This window comes from Lycium ferocissimum, unplaced genomic scaffold (genome assembly GCF_029784015.1).
Source record: "Lycium ferocissimum isolate CSIRO_LF1 unplaced genomic scaffold, AGI_CSIRO_Lferr_CH_V1 ctg7452, whole genome shotgun sequence".
NCBI lineage: Eukaryota > Viridiplantae > Streptophyta > Magnoliopsida > Solanales > Solanaceae > Lycium > Lycium ferocissimum.
Window position 1 is genome coordinate 1 of NW_026726790.1, and position 14,563 is coordinate 14,563.

The 14,563-nt window shown below is 40.7% G+C and overlaps 1 protein-coding gene across 1 annotated transcript; it reads right to left on the reverse strand.

Moving 5' to 3' along the window:
• Positions 1–10,039: 10,039 nt before the first annotated feature.
• On the reverse strand, positions 10,040–11,312 carry LOC132045644 (uncharacterized). Its single transcript, XM_059436224.1, has 3 exons — positions 10,989–11,312; positions 10,417–10,707; positions 10,040–10,186 (listed from the first exon to the last, which is right to left on the reverse strand). The coding sequence occupies exons 1-3, from the start codon at positions 11,310–11,312 to the stop codon at positions 10,040–10,042; spliced, it is 762 nt and encodes a 253-aa protein (XP_059292207.1).
• Positions 11,313–14,563: the final 3,251 nt, after the last annotated feature.

The following is a 14,563-nucleotide window of genomic DNA, read 5'->3' on the forward strand; positions in this document are numbered from 1 at the left end:
ACAACACATTTTTATCTTCCAATTTCATTAACAACAATCACAATTTGCACCTTAACAATTCTTTTCCATAACTACATAAATTTACCATAAAATCACTAAACCTCCTACAACAACTTAACAACCAAATTTTCATGCAAATTATGGCTAGTATTCTTCCTTTTACACCGCAAGGCTACCACAACACAATTAACATAACAAATGAAATTTGTTCATCCTTCTCCATTGCTCAATAGCACACGGCCACACACATACATAACCATGACACACCAATTTCATACTTTTATTCATTTTCACATGCTACAACATATATAAGCCTTCCATAACATAAGAATGAAAAGAAATTCTTACCTTTCCTTCAATTTCTCCTTTTCTTGAATTTTTGAACTTGCAACCAAGAGTAGCTTTCTTGCTATAATAATTATACCACGTTGAAGAGCATCCTTGAATTAGTAGGAATACATGAAGAAAATAATTTTTAGGACAAGATTTCAATGGGTTGGTTTTTCATGGATATGGCCGAATATGGGGTGGTCTTTATTCTCATGAAGTTTCTTGATTTTCTCTTGGTTGAAGATGAATTATTCATCTTTTAGTTTCCATATATTAAAGCCCCATATGGGCCTTGGGCCATGGTCTTGGCCGTCCACCCCTCTTGGGCCATGTTATCATTTTCATTTTTTTTTCCAAGCCCAACTACTTTGGCTAGTTGTTGTAATTCATGGAACTATTTTTTTTTCCCAAAATTCCAATTTTTGCCCTTAGCCTTCCTCGATCCTTCCGCGATAATATATATATATTTTCATAACCCACATATGTGCTCAACAAAATTAAAAATTATAGCTTGGCTCTTAACTTCCCACAATTATCTTGAATTGTCCGAACGTACAAAATGCGGGATATAACAGATAAGCAGGGATAAATTATGACGAGTTTATAATTAGAAGAAATAATAGTATGATTGAGACCAGAATATAGAAAAAAAAAAAAAAGAGATTGTGACGGATATGAATGTACCGACAAGACAGCTTGTGAGATATTAAAGATAAGATTGACCGGAAAGGGCAAAAAGTTAAGAAGTGCGACACTATAAGGCCGATTACGAACAAGATATTATGTGAATATAGTAAGGAATGTTATGAAAATGAGCAAGGCTTAGCGAGGAAGTGACTAATAGATATGACGTGATCTGTGTGACTCAAGTATGAAGGTGAGTTAGTGGAAAAAAAAAAGGAGAGGAAGAGGAATTTATGAAGTTCTTCTATAGGGAAAGTATAGAATAGAAGTTACGAGATAACAGAAATGATAGCGAGCACAAAAAAAATAGGGAGGAAGAGAGAGAAGGAGATGAAAAGAAAGGTAAGTAAGATAACAGTGCGGTAATAGATGGCGACGTGGGTAGCCATAAACACGGGTAATAACAGCGACGGAACTGTGACGGATCACGAAAAGGCGAATAGCGAAGTAGAATGAGTGTTAGGGAATGATTGGTATGATAATAACAAATAGGGAGGAACAGAATATGTTTTGAAGGCGAGAAAGGGGTTATGTAGGTGTAGTATTTTCCGGAAGATATGGCGGTATTGTAAAATTCCTCGTGCGCTAAAAGGAAAAGGATAGACAAGGATCGAAGGAATACGATGAAAGGATATTAAAGGAGTACGAATATGGAACGAAAAGGGAATACATAGTTATGAATTTAAAGGTATAGTGTGACGACATGGTGATAAGATAAGACTAATATTGCAACGAACTTGGAATGTTTTAAGTAAGTTAGAAGCATGTGTTGGGTACACGATAAGCGTAAACGGGCCTAAAGCATAAAGGGGTACTGCGTGCACACAATTTCACCTAAAAAATAATGGAATCTTTAAGCGACAAGACGGTAGGCTTAGGGAATAGATGGCGCAATGTAATTTCATCAAAGGAAGTAGATGGTATCGGTTAAGGTGAAGATACGATTTCAAGAGAATTTTGGGCACTTATCGTTGGAATATAAATGCCAATTAACTGAGAATTTGGAATAACTACGGATATTAAATAATTATTGGGTCGAGTAAAGAGATTTTTAATTCGGCGGGAGATGTGTTACGAGGGCGTTTTGAAATCTGTCCAGACTTTAACTTACTCCAAATTATATGCTGAAGGTCATGCGGCGAGGTCGACGCGATCATACTAGCGTTAGAGCATCAAATCTCATCAGAGTTTCAAAGTTAAGCGTGCTGGAATAAATGAAAAGTTAGGTTAATCTAAGGAAATACTAGAGTCTGCGGAGTGGGCAGAAACCTTAAGAGGTCGTGTAAAATGAGGCAGATTGAACCAGTGAAAAAGAAAGAAAGTGCATTGCAGCCTTAGAAACAAAATAAGTTGAATAGTGTTGGAAATGTTTTGTGAATAAGATGGTAGCGGTGATGTATACGTATGTATATGACATCTCATACATGGCTATATTGAATCCCTACAATCGACATTGTGATGTGTTGGAAGGCATTAATCGGACAGGGTAATGAAGTGCCAGTGAAAGAAAAGATGGCACCTATGTTATAAGGCAAGGCGATGTTTGTTTTCACTCAGGTTACGCTTGGAAAGTTCTAAGATAATGATATCTGGGAAGGAAAGAGAGTGCGTGGATGGAAAGTAAAGTGATCGAAAATGTCGGAAAAAGCGAAAGGATAAGGAGCATGAGAGAGTGAAGCCTTCAAGAGAAACGACGGGCAAAACGCGGAACTAGTTGGATAGGGATTTGAAGGTAGGTATGTGAAAGGAATAGAGTATGGTAATATGGAACGAAAGAGGAACGAGAAGTAAAAGGAAGAATGATTGGTTGCTTAACGATTCTAAGAGATTTCCAATTCTTGAAAAATAAGTGCCGCGGACGATGGATATCAAAATTTATTATTATTGGTGTGTTAGGACCTCCTGAAAAAAAAAGGGGGGGGAGAACATATTGGACTTGGAAGGGATTATGATATTTTCATATTCCATAAAGGAAGATTTATTAGCTTGGAGCTAGAGTTCAAAAACGAATCGCCGAGACAAGGGAATTGGGGACACGTATATTTGTGGTATGAGAAAATCGTAAGGAAGTAAGAATTTCCGTAGTCCTATGTTTTTGAGTGGTGTGATAAGATTTGAGGGGTAAAGGTTAAAGAACCGATTAACGAGAAAGCTAAAGGAATGGTTGTGGCAAGAACCCAAGGATATAATTTGGACTCGAATTATGGGTTGCCATAAGTGTGGTTGTCCGTGAAGGATAGCGAAGGGTGCAGAACCATTTCGTATATACATACTTTGGATCGACGAAAGTAATCCGGGGAAAGAACTAGGAAGAATAGTTTCAGGGAAATAACCATTATACCCACTAGCAACAAAGTCATGTTGGGTGAGCACCCGGAATGTAGAAGTAAATGGTGACAAAGATGTAAGGACTAATGATGCTGACCATTAAACCACAAGTGAGTCCTAGCACAGCGTGTCCCCCCCAGACTAACAGACAGGCTGAGCGTACTATTCAAACGCTAAGGAACATGTTGCGGGCCTGCGTTATTGATTTCGAAGGTAGCTAGAATAATCGTCCGCCACTTATGGGAGTTGCCGATAATCGTAGCTACTATTCTCGCGACGGATAGCCGTATGAGGCTCGGTATGGCGAAGGTGCGTAACACCGATTGGCTGGTCCAATATTGGTAAAACTAAATTAATTGGGGCCGGATATGATTCGGCAAGTAGGGGCAAAGTGAAACTCATTCGGGAGCGGTTATTAGCGACTCGGAGAGGCAACGAAGTCATATACAGATGCTTGACGTCGACACCTAGAATTCCAGGTCGACGATTGGGTATCTTTGGAAGTGTCACCCATGAAGGGTGTTATGAAGTTCGGCCGAAAAGGAAGCTCAACCCGAGCCCGAGGTATGTTGGGCTCCGGATCGCCCGTAAGGTAGGCAAAGCTGCTTATAGATTATATCTACTACCCGAGTTGGAGGTGTGCGTCCGGTCTTCTACTTGTCAGTTCTTCGTAAAGGTATAGGCGATCCCTCCAGAGTATGTTCCAGGGATAGTACCTAGGCACCAGAAAAGTCATTCTACGCGAAACAGCTTATAGCCATACTAGATCGGAGGGTGAGAAAGCTGCGTATTAAAGATGTGGTTTCCGTTAAGGTATTGTGACGGAACAATATCAGGAAAGAGATGAAGAATACGCATTCCTACTTGTTTCCTATGACTCCAGGTGATCTAATTTCCCAAATGGGTTGTGTTGATTGAATAATGAACCGTATGTGACTCGCTATGAAAGAGACTCCCCCGAAATGCTTATAAGACCCTATAAGACTAGTTTAACATTCGAGGACGAATGTTCTAAAGGGGGGAAGGATGTTATATCCCGTATTTTGTACGTCGGGACATTCCGAGCTAACCATGAAAAGTTAAGGACAAGGCTATTCCGGATACGAGATTGAGACTTTTTGACATCCGATTTTGTTTTTTAAGGCATAAATTGCTTATGATTTTATTGGTATGGAATATTAAAGAAAATTTGGGATCAAAAGTGAAGTTCGGGAAGTCTAGTTCCCAACGCAACAAACCGCTCCTCAATCGGACATCGAGGTAAGGAGATATGGACGTTACAAGTCGGGCTGGCAGACAGGAAAATGGTCTGCGCGAATGCGCCAGAGAGTGGCGCGAACGCACAGAAGGCCAAGGACCAATACAGCCCGAACGCGCCACTAAGGGGGGCAAACGCGCTGAACAAAATTAAAGGACTCGGGTTCAAGATGAAGGTTATATTATAAGAATGTAATAATAACATATATATGACATTTGGAGACCATATGGGATGAATTGGTTCATATGGCACTTGATGAGAAACCCTCGTTGCTGCACGCTAAGTGGGGCCCACATGTCAAAATTTTATAAAGGACATATGAAGAGACATATGAGTAGTACATGAAAGGTTGAGCAAGTCCTAAGAAGGACCCATAAGCCAAATATGGGCATAAGCCTTCCAAAAGGGCGATTTAAGGAAACATTTTCAGATGATCTGACTTGGAGGGGTATTATAAGTTTGGAATTTGGAAAAACACAAAGAATGAAAGTTGTAGATATTTGAAAGAGCTTTCCAACCATAGGTCGTTGGCCCTCACACGATATCAGGATCAAGAGTTATGACCCTTTTACTGAACAAAGGTACAGTCAGAAAAATTAAGTCAGCGCGAACGCGCCCAAAGGGGGCGCGAACGCGCTGAAGGAAATATAGGTCGGTCCGGCCCGCGGAACCCGGACCGTTCTATAAAGGGAGAGGCCCCCTATTTTCGTCTCAAACCACCCCAAACACTCCCAAAAACTCCAGAAAATTCCCCAACCTTCCACCACCATCTTTTAGCCCAAACCGGTATAATTCCCAAATTCCGGTCCGGACGACGTACGGTTGCAACTACAAAATTGTGTATTAATACGTTGTGGCTGAAGTTTAAGGTGAAGGAGTGAAGATATAGCCTTATTATCGCGGGAAAGGTATGAATCTCTTTCTATTTGTGTTAATATTGATTTATTTACGAAGAAGGAGTCAGAAAATTGTTACAAAATGGTTCTGTGATGAAATTATGGGACAAACACCATATGGGGTGTTTATGAAGTATTTTAAAGTTGGAAATATTATGTTTAATGTTGGTATTTTTGTGATTGCTGTTGGTTGTTGAATTGAGAATTCGGGCTAGGCATATAAACGGGGGGGAGATGTCGCCGATTTTCGGAGAATACGAATAGTATAATTTGAAACCTGGTACAAGTGTGCGATGAAGAGGCTAACATTAAGTGTAAATCCTCTTAATTGTAAACTTACGAGCTTGGACGCACAAGCGTAGCCAATAGGAGATTGAACAGGTATGTAAAGCTAACCCTTCTTTCTTTGGCATGTCTTAGTGGTAAGTAGGCTGTGATACGAGCCTCGGGGTAACTCCATTCTCAAGATCCGAGCTTGTATGCGGTTCTTATTCATTTCTTAATGTTGGCTTTCTTAACGTAGTCGAACCATGATTTTTATGTTTTTATATGATTTGATTTCAAATGTTTCATAAAGACTTTTATTCCTAAAGGGTTCCGTAACTACGAACGATCGTAACTTTCATAGATGAGCTCGGATCGCCTTGAAACGTTCATAGGAGATTCTATAATGAATAAGGTCTCCAACTTTTATAGATGGACTCGGATTGGGTTGATACTCGTCCGTGGCCCCGAGGCTTTCCTTTGTGTAATGCTAACGACTTTTAAAGGGATCTAGTGTGACTACCATCTTAACCCTCGAGCGTCGACTACTTACTTCCATATCGAGCTTGTAATGATGATTATGCCCCTAATTCCCATAAGTTATTTCATATGGTTTGATACGTATTTATGAGTCCTAAAGTCCTATTTGACATACCCTCGAACGACATTCGGAAGAAACTTGATTTGACTATCGTCATGATTTTTAAATGATGATTCATATTAAATGTTCTATCGAGTCTTTGAAAGTATTTTAAACTACATATGGTTGCTCACGACTCTGCTCGTGCATATGGTTGTTACATCCTTCACCGAGTCCCGGGCCGGTTATGTATCGTGCGCACTATGTTATTTTCCGGTGTAATGCTGTGTTACGGTTCACCGAGCTCCTCGCTAGAGGGCCGGGTTTCGTTTATATTGGTGTTATGCTGTGTTATGGAGTTACGGTAGGCTATGATGTGTTATGGGGATATGTCGGGTACGGAGATATGAACCTTCTGGTGTGATGCTGTGTTGTGGCGCCAACGACCGGCGGGCGACCACAGTTCTAAGAGCCCTATGCATGATTTGTATTTTTATGAGTAAGCATTTTGATATTTTGAATATTGCATTTACTTTCTTCGTACTCCGGTTTTGATTATGATCCGGTTTACTATATTTCATGCTTTGCATACTCGCACATATTCCGTCTCGACCCCTTTTCTTCGGGGTCGCATTTCATGCCGCAGTACGTACACTTATTTGGATGATCCACTAGCTTAGGATTCTGTTCGGTGACTTGAGCGCTCCCTTGTTCTCGGAGCCTATACTTTGATCCGCTTTTTGTTATTATATATATGTATATATTTGTTCACGGGTACGGCGGGGCCCCGTCCCGTCATATGATTCTCGTAATTATTCTTAGAGGTCCGTAGACATATATGTGTGGGTTATGGGTATCCACTGTTCAGTCGTGTCTGTGTGATTTGTGATTTGAATGTCCCCCTATATTATGATAGCCTTATCGACTTATATGTGATATTATCCGCTGGATTGCGATAGCGATATGCATATTTATACATTTGTGACTTCGGGGTGACGTTCCACTTTTACTCGTAAATATATGTTATTTGTATCGCGTAAGCTATTCGTATGCTACTTCGATTAACGGGTGTGTACGGGTGCCCAACTCGGGCACTAGTCGCGGCCTACGGGGTTGGGTCGTGACGGGGGCCCTGTCCCGTCATATGATTCTGTTGGTTTGTTTAGAGGTCTGTAGACGTATATGTGGCTTAGGCCTATCCTGTACAGGCGTGTTTGTATGTTGTATGTTACGGGGCGATCCTATTCGCCGTGGCGTGCCTTGTCGGCTTGCTTTTGTATATGTCTTGGGCTGACGCGCCACTTGATAGCCTTTTCGGCTTCTGATATATATATATATATATATATATATATATGCATTTGAAACAGCGTCTGACATTTGTATGCGTATAAGCTATCTGTTTGTGATTCGGATTTGATGAATGTGTTTGGGTGCCTAACTCGGGCACTAGTCACGGCCTACGGGGTTGGGTCGTGACACTTATCACTTGTATAGCATAAACACTTATTACCTCAAAGATAATCTTATCTTTCGAGCTTATTTCGATTAACTTAGGACGCAACTTAACGTATGAAAATATGGGATGTAACAAATACAATGTCCATATGCACCGGCATACACATGCTTCTATAGTAGGTTACACATCACCCATGGGGAATTCATGAGGTCCATATACCCACCCGGAATACCAGATCTCCCAGATCACATCGGGTCTAAGCCGTTTGGCTAATCATTATCATCACTCCGTCCAGGTACCACATCCAATATCGGGCCTCTCAGACCCCTGTCTTGTCTTTGATTAATCAAATGCCAATGATATCATGAAAGTATGAATGGATATGCATACACCATATCCAATATCTGGCCTCCCAGGCCCCTGTCTTGTCTTTCATTAATCCTTTTTTATAGTTTAGATGAGATGTGGAATGATGAATGTGAATCAAGTCATTATTCACAAATATTCAATCAAGGGTGGCCATCATAGCCTAAATAAAACAACAATCATACCAACCTAAAAGGATTTATCCACCATTCCTCGTGGCCCGAAGGTTAAACACATAACCTCCATCATAATTCATATTTGGTTCTTGTTTTAGTTACCCATACAGTATGGGACCTCCAATTTTCCATTATGCCCCTTAACTAAATTAACCAACACATAACACTACATAAAGGGTCTGGTAAGTCTAACTTGCCTAAATGTGAAGTCGAAGAGTCACTCTGCAGCCTTCCCCTTCCTCCAAGCTTCCGAATGAGCCCATTATATTCAAATATGATATCTACATAAGATTACGATTCTAATGATACCTATATTACCATATAAAGGATTCTAGTCTAATACATCAACCCAATACCCTATCCCAAACCCTGAAGGACAAAACAGTAATATGATTGTGAAATCAAGTTCAACAACGTCAAAATAGTATTCTACGAGGTCACATGAATCCAAGAATACCCATATTGTTATACTTTAGTCCGGGACCCAAAACGGTAACCCCAAGCCCACAAGGGCAAAATTGGAATTTAAGCATAAATCCATCTTACCCATAGTCTAGATAGTCCATATCTTAGAAATTATGAAGTTTTAACCCCACATGAATCCTCAATTTCATTAATCTCATAACCAAGCAGTTTCATTGAAAACCCTGAATCTAATACTTAGAAATCATGAATAGGAACATAAATTAATGTAAGGAATCATGGATAATCACTTAGATTTAGGTTAGGAACTTACCCCAATGAAGAAACTTGCAAATAGCACTTGAACTCACCTCAATCCGAGCTCCATAGCTTCTAAAATGGGTTTGGAATGAATGACGTTCATATTAGGGGAAAACCCTTATTAATCTGCCAGTGGGGCCACAGAAGCGGATAATAGGCCGCAGGTGCGACCTCGCACCTGCGGATAAAAATCTGCCTGTGCGGAGAATCACACGTAGAAGTGGTCTCACACCTGTAGACCCTCTAGCACAAGTGCAAAACTCGCACCCTCAGCCCAACCTTGCTGGTGCAAGCCATGAGGCGCAGGTGCCGCTCTGCTGAAGCGAGCCAAGTACCGCTGATACGACACACCGTAAAACCAATAAAATGGTAAAGTCTCAAAACTTTTGATCCAACACCCGAAACTCATTCGGAACCCCATAAACACAAAATAAACATGCATTTCAATCATAATACACGTTACAAACTAGCTTGTGCACTCGAAATTCCTAAAAGAGGCCATCTTGACCCGGTATTGACCAAGGTCAACTCCAAAACATCAAAATCCTAACTTTCCAACCAAATGCCCCAAACTCACCCGAGCGCCTCGGGACCCAAACCAAAGGCTCTACTAAGTCAAAAATCACGTTTCGAACCTAATAGAATCGATGAAACTTCCAAAATGATGCATTTAGCCTGATGTTGACTTTGCTTAAACATCTCCATTTTCTTAAATTAGAAAACTAAATTAAAACCAAACTAAAACCCACCAGATTGACTCTAGAACCGCGTCACCCATCCCCGCAAGTCATAAATACCCAGATGAACTATGGAAAGGGTAGTTTTGGGAAAATAGGGCAAGATGCTCAAAAAGACTAAGCGAGTCGTTACATCAGATACCACTTAAAATAGCATTCGCCCTCGAACATTAAAAAATAGAGAAATACCTGGATCCTCAGAAAGCTGGGGGTATCTAGATTGCATATCTGACTCGGTCTCCTAAGTAGCCTCCTCAAATGGACGATGTCTCCATTGCACATTTACTAAAGCTATTTCCTTCGATCTCACCTTCCGAATCTGTCTATCTGAGATGGCTATCGGCTCCTCCTCAAAAGTCAGATTCTGATCAAGCAACATTGAATCCCACTGAATCACATGAGAACCATCCGAATGGTACTTTTTAGCATCGAAATATGAAAAACTGTGTGAACACCGGAAAGACCTTGAGGTAAAGCCAACTCATAAGCTACCTCCCCAATACGCTGAATAATCTTGAAAGACCAATAAATCTCAAACTCAACTTCTCTTTATTCCCAAACTTCATCACACCCTTCATGGGTAAAACCTTCCAGTCTGCATAACTCCAAATCACGAACCTTCCAGTCTGCATAACTCTTTTGTCTACTCTGAGCAGTAAGAAGTCTTTCCTGAATCAACTTAACCTTATCTGAAGAGTTTCTCAACAAATCTGTACCCCAAGGCCTCACCTCAAAAGCATCAAACCAACCAATCAGAGAACGACACCTCCTGCCATACAACGACTCAAACGGTGCCATCTCAATACTCGAATGGTAATTGTTATTAGAAGCAAACTCTACGAAAGGTAGAAATCGGTCCCAATGACCACCAAAATCAATCACACAGGATCGTAACATATCATCGAGAACCTAAATAGTTCGCTCAGACTGACCATCAGTATAAGGGTGAAAAGTTGTGCTAAGCTCCACTCTAGTGCCCAACTCCTTCTGTAAGGATCGCCAAAAATGAGATGTAAATAGAGTACCTCGGTCTAAAATTATAGAAATAGGCACTCCATGCAATCGAACTATCTCTTGAATGAAACTCTTGGCCAACTTCTCTGAATTGGAATGAAATGGGTAAAGTTGGTCAACCTTTCCACAATGACACAAATAACATCAAATTTGCCCAAAATATGTCGAAATCCTACCACAAAGTCCATAACAATCCGCTCCCACTTCCACTCCGGTATGGGTATCCTCTGAATCAAACTACCACGCTTTTGGTGCTCATACTTCACTTGTTGGCAATTCAAACACCGAGATATGAACTCCACTATGTCCCTCTTCATTTGACACCACCAATAATATTGCTTCAAGACACGATACACCTTTACAGCCCTTGGGTGAATGGAGTACTTCAAACAATGAGCCTCCTCCATGATCAATCTAGCTAAATCTCCTACTCTCGGAACACAAATTCGACCCTTGATCCTCAGAACTCCATCACCATTGAGAATCTCTTCCTTAGACATACGTTGCAACTATCATGTCCTAAATGCGAGAGGCGTGGCCGGCGCCCGGTGCTATACTCAGCCCGAACGAACCACTCTATAACTTTAACTCTGTAGGGATAACCCTCAACATAGGCCGATGAGGCCTACCTACAAACAGGCAATACCAACCAAGGCTGAATAGGCCGCATTCTGAATCATCTGTAACTAATAACTATCACATCTAAGGCACACACACCACAAACATACATACATAACTGTGCAGGCCGACGAGCCCACCATGAGTGTCTTAACCAACTATACCCAAGATAGACATATACAAAAGGGCGGGCAAGGCCACAGTACTGACATACAATATACAAGACTCGTCTATAAGCCTCTAAAGAGTACATAACTGTGACTAACTGTCACACCCCAATTCCGATGGGGCATGATAGGCACCCGACCCCTCACTCAGAGCCGAGCGAACCCGCTGGTTCTCGTGATATTCATAATCTCACTAGACTCTTAAACCACGAAATGAAATGCATAATGAAAGCTTCTCAAAAACATTCTGTTCGTTATTCTCAAATCACGCAAAATCGGTAATCATATGACCTTTGTAACATAATGCATGATGACACGTCGGCTTGCAGGGCCGCTTACAAGACTGACATGCTATACACGTGACTCTGTCTGCAAAGTCTCTAACTTTATCCCAGATACTATAACGTAGATACTCTGACTCGGCAACACTCCGGAATGAAATGGAGCTCGCCAACCTCGCCGGAGCATCCTCTAGCAATATCTTCCACTCGTTCGTATACACCGCGTGGCATGAAACGCAGCGCCCACAAGAAGGGACGTCAGTACGAGCGGTGTACCGAGTATGTAAGGCATGAGTAAAACATTCTAGAGGATACAAAGCATGAGTAGTAACAAGACGAAAACATAGGGCATTTCATGAGATAAAAGAGTAACCTGTACATCTGAGTGCCCTTTTAGGCGGAACCATGCCTGCTTAGTGCTGCGGAACGTGCAGCCCGATCCATATATATATATATATATTGCTGCGGAACGTGCAGCCCGATCCATATAATATATTGCCGCGAACGTGCCCCGATCCATAACCACATATCCCGCGTCCGGGCATCCCGCGTCCGGGACGGTATCATGTCATATTATACCAACTGATCAGGTGGTTGCGCGTATATAACGCTCTCGCCCTTTCCCATATTCCCCATATACATATACATATACACATATCATATTCATATATCATATAAGTAGCATGCATGAGAGCCCAAAGAAAGTCATGTATCTATCGGAGTGACGTAAGGTCGGTAACCTCCGATTGTATTATGGAATAATCATGGTCGCTTTGTCTCACCTTGAAGGAACGATTATTATAAGGTGAGACTGTCAATGAAGAATAACTTCACGAGGAAACATAAAAATAGGATCATAAGGCATCAATTCATATACTTTGGAATCTTTAAAAATAGTCATCGTTCATGAATAAAATTGAGAAATCAAGAAATAGCGCAACATTCTCATATCGTCATTGAAATCATAAACTTGGAACCTTTAATCATGGAATCATCATCATCATATTCATCGTAGGAAAATATTCTCATTTTTGACATCATCGTTGTCATTGTAAAACATATCCATCGTTGTTGTCATGAAAGCTTACGGAGTCATAAACCTCCATTTTGGAAAGATACGGACATTTCGTAATTCTTTCAAAAATAGTTCGTTAGAACCAACAAAGGAAAGTCGCGGGGCCCACGGACGAGCGTTAACCCGATCCGGGCCCGCCTATGAAAGTTAAAGATTATTACTCGTTATGAAATCTTCTACGATGGTTTCGAAGCGATCCGAGCCCATCTGTGAAAGTTACGGGCGTTCGTAGTTTCGGACTCGTTTAGGAACAAAATTCTTTTGAAAACAAAACTTTTGAAAACAACAAAGTTATGGAAGCATTTATGAAATCGTAATCTAAGAATCATGCCTTTGAAAGAAAGGGACGAGCCTTAACATACCTTGGCCGCTCCCTAGGCTAATCCAAACTTATGCCTTGGCTTCTCACGATCTACAATCACGTCATTAGATATCAGCCATTAGCCATAAGCACTTAAGAATCCGATTTCAACTAACGCTTTGTCTACGGAAATTTGGGCAGCATTTCCCCTATAAATCCATCAACCCCGAGAATTCAACTCAGCCAAAACAATCATCAACAACAACCATACCAACAATCATATAAACAACATCAATAATTTATTCCAAACGCATTCTAACATTGGCGATTCTTCTCTACACAACTTATCAATACTCCCTTTACGTCCAAATAAACTACATGCATTCAATCCAACATTAATGATCATACGTTCAAATATTAATCCGAGACCATTCAAACACGATTTAAGAATATCCCAAGCAGTCCATACAATACACAAACAGCCCGGCTAATCGTGCAATGCTACCCGAAACTTACCATATTCCATAAGAGCAATGGCAACACATTTCATTCTTCCGAATTCATGAACTATATCAATAATTCCATACGTGAGCAACATTATTTCCATCAATACAAGAAACTATATTAAAATCATATTAATTTTCCAAAACAGCCCGCAACACTTACTACTTCAACATGAATCATCAAACATTTATTTTCATCGTAGAATCTATAACAACAATCAACCAAAACACTAAATGAAATTGTTCGTCGCACCTACACCAAACACATATACACACGGCCAAGCCTCAATATACAATCCTTCATGAATTTCATTCCTTTCTACATCACAACAACACGTCCAAACCATCCATAAAACATGTAAAAGAGGATAAAATCTCACCTTCTTCCACTTGCTATCCACTCACGGCTAGAGTTGTTCTTCACAAAGCGAATGGTTTTCTTCTTCCAACAACTAATCCACGTCGTAGAGGGCCTTCCATTTAGTTGAAAAGCTTGAAGAAATTTATCCTTCTTGGCCAACACTTAGGGGCATGTTCGGCCAGCCCTCCATGGCCGAACTCCCCATGCTTCTCTCCTTCTCTCTCTCTTCAAATTTCTAGAATTGTGGGTGATGAATTGTGTCTTATTTAATCACCACACACACATATATATATATATATATATATGCATGGCACATGACCGGCCATGCTCCATTTTTTTCCTCCAATTTTTCTAGATTTTTCTTTTTCTTTCCCTCCAAGTTTCTTCAAACTTCTTGAATTTTCCCTTAAGTTGTAAAGATGAATTCTTGCCTTGTCATCTTTGT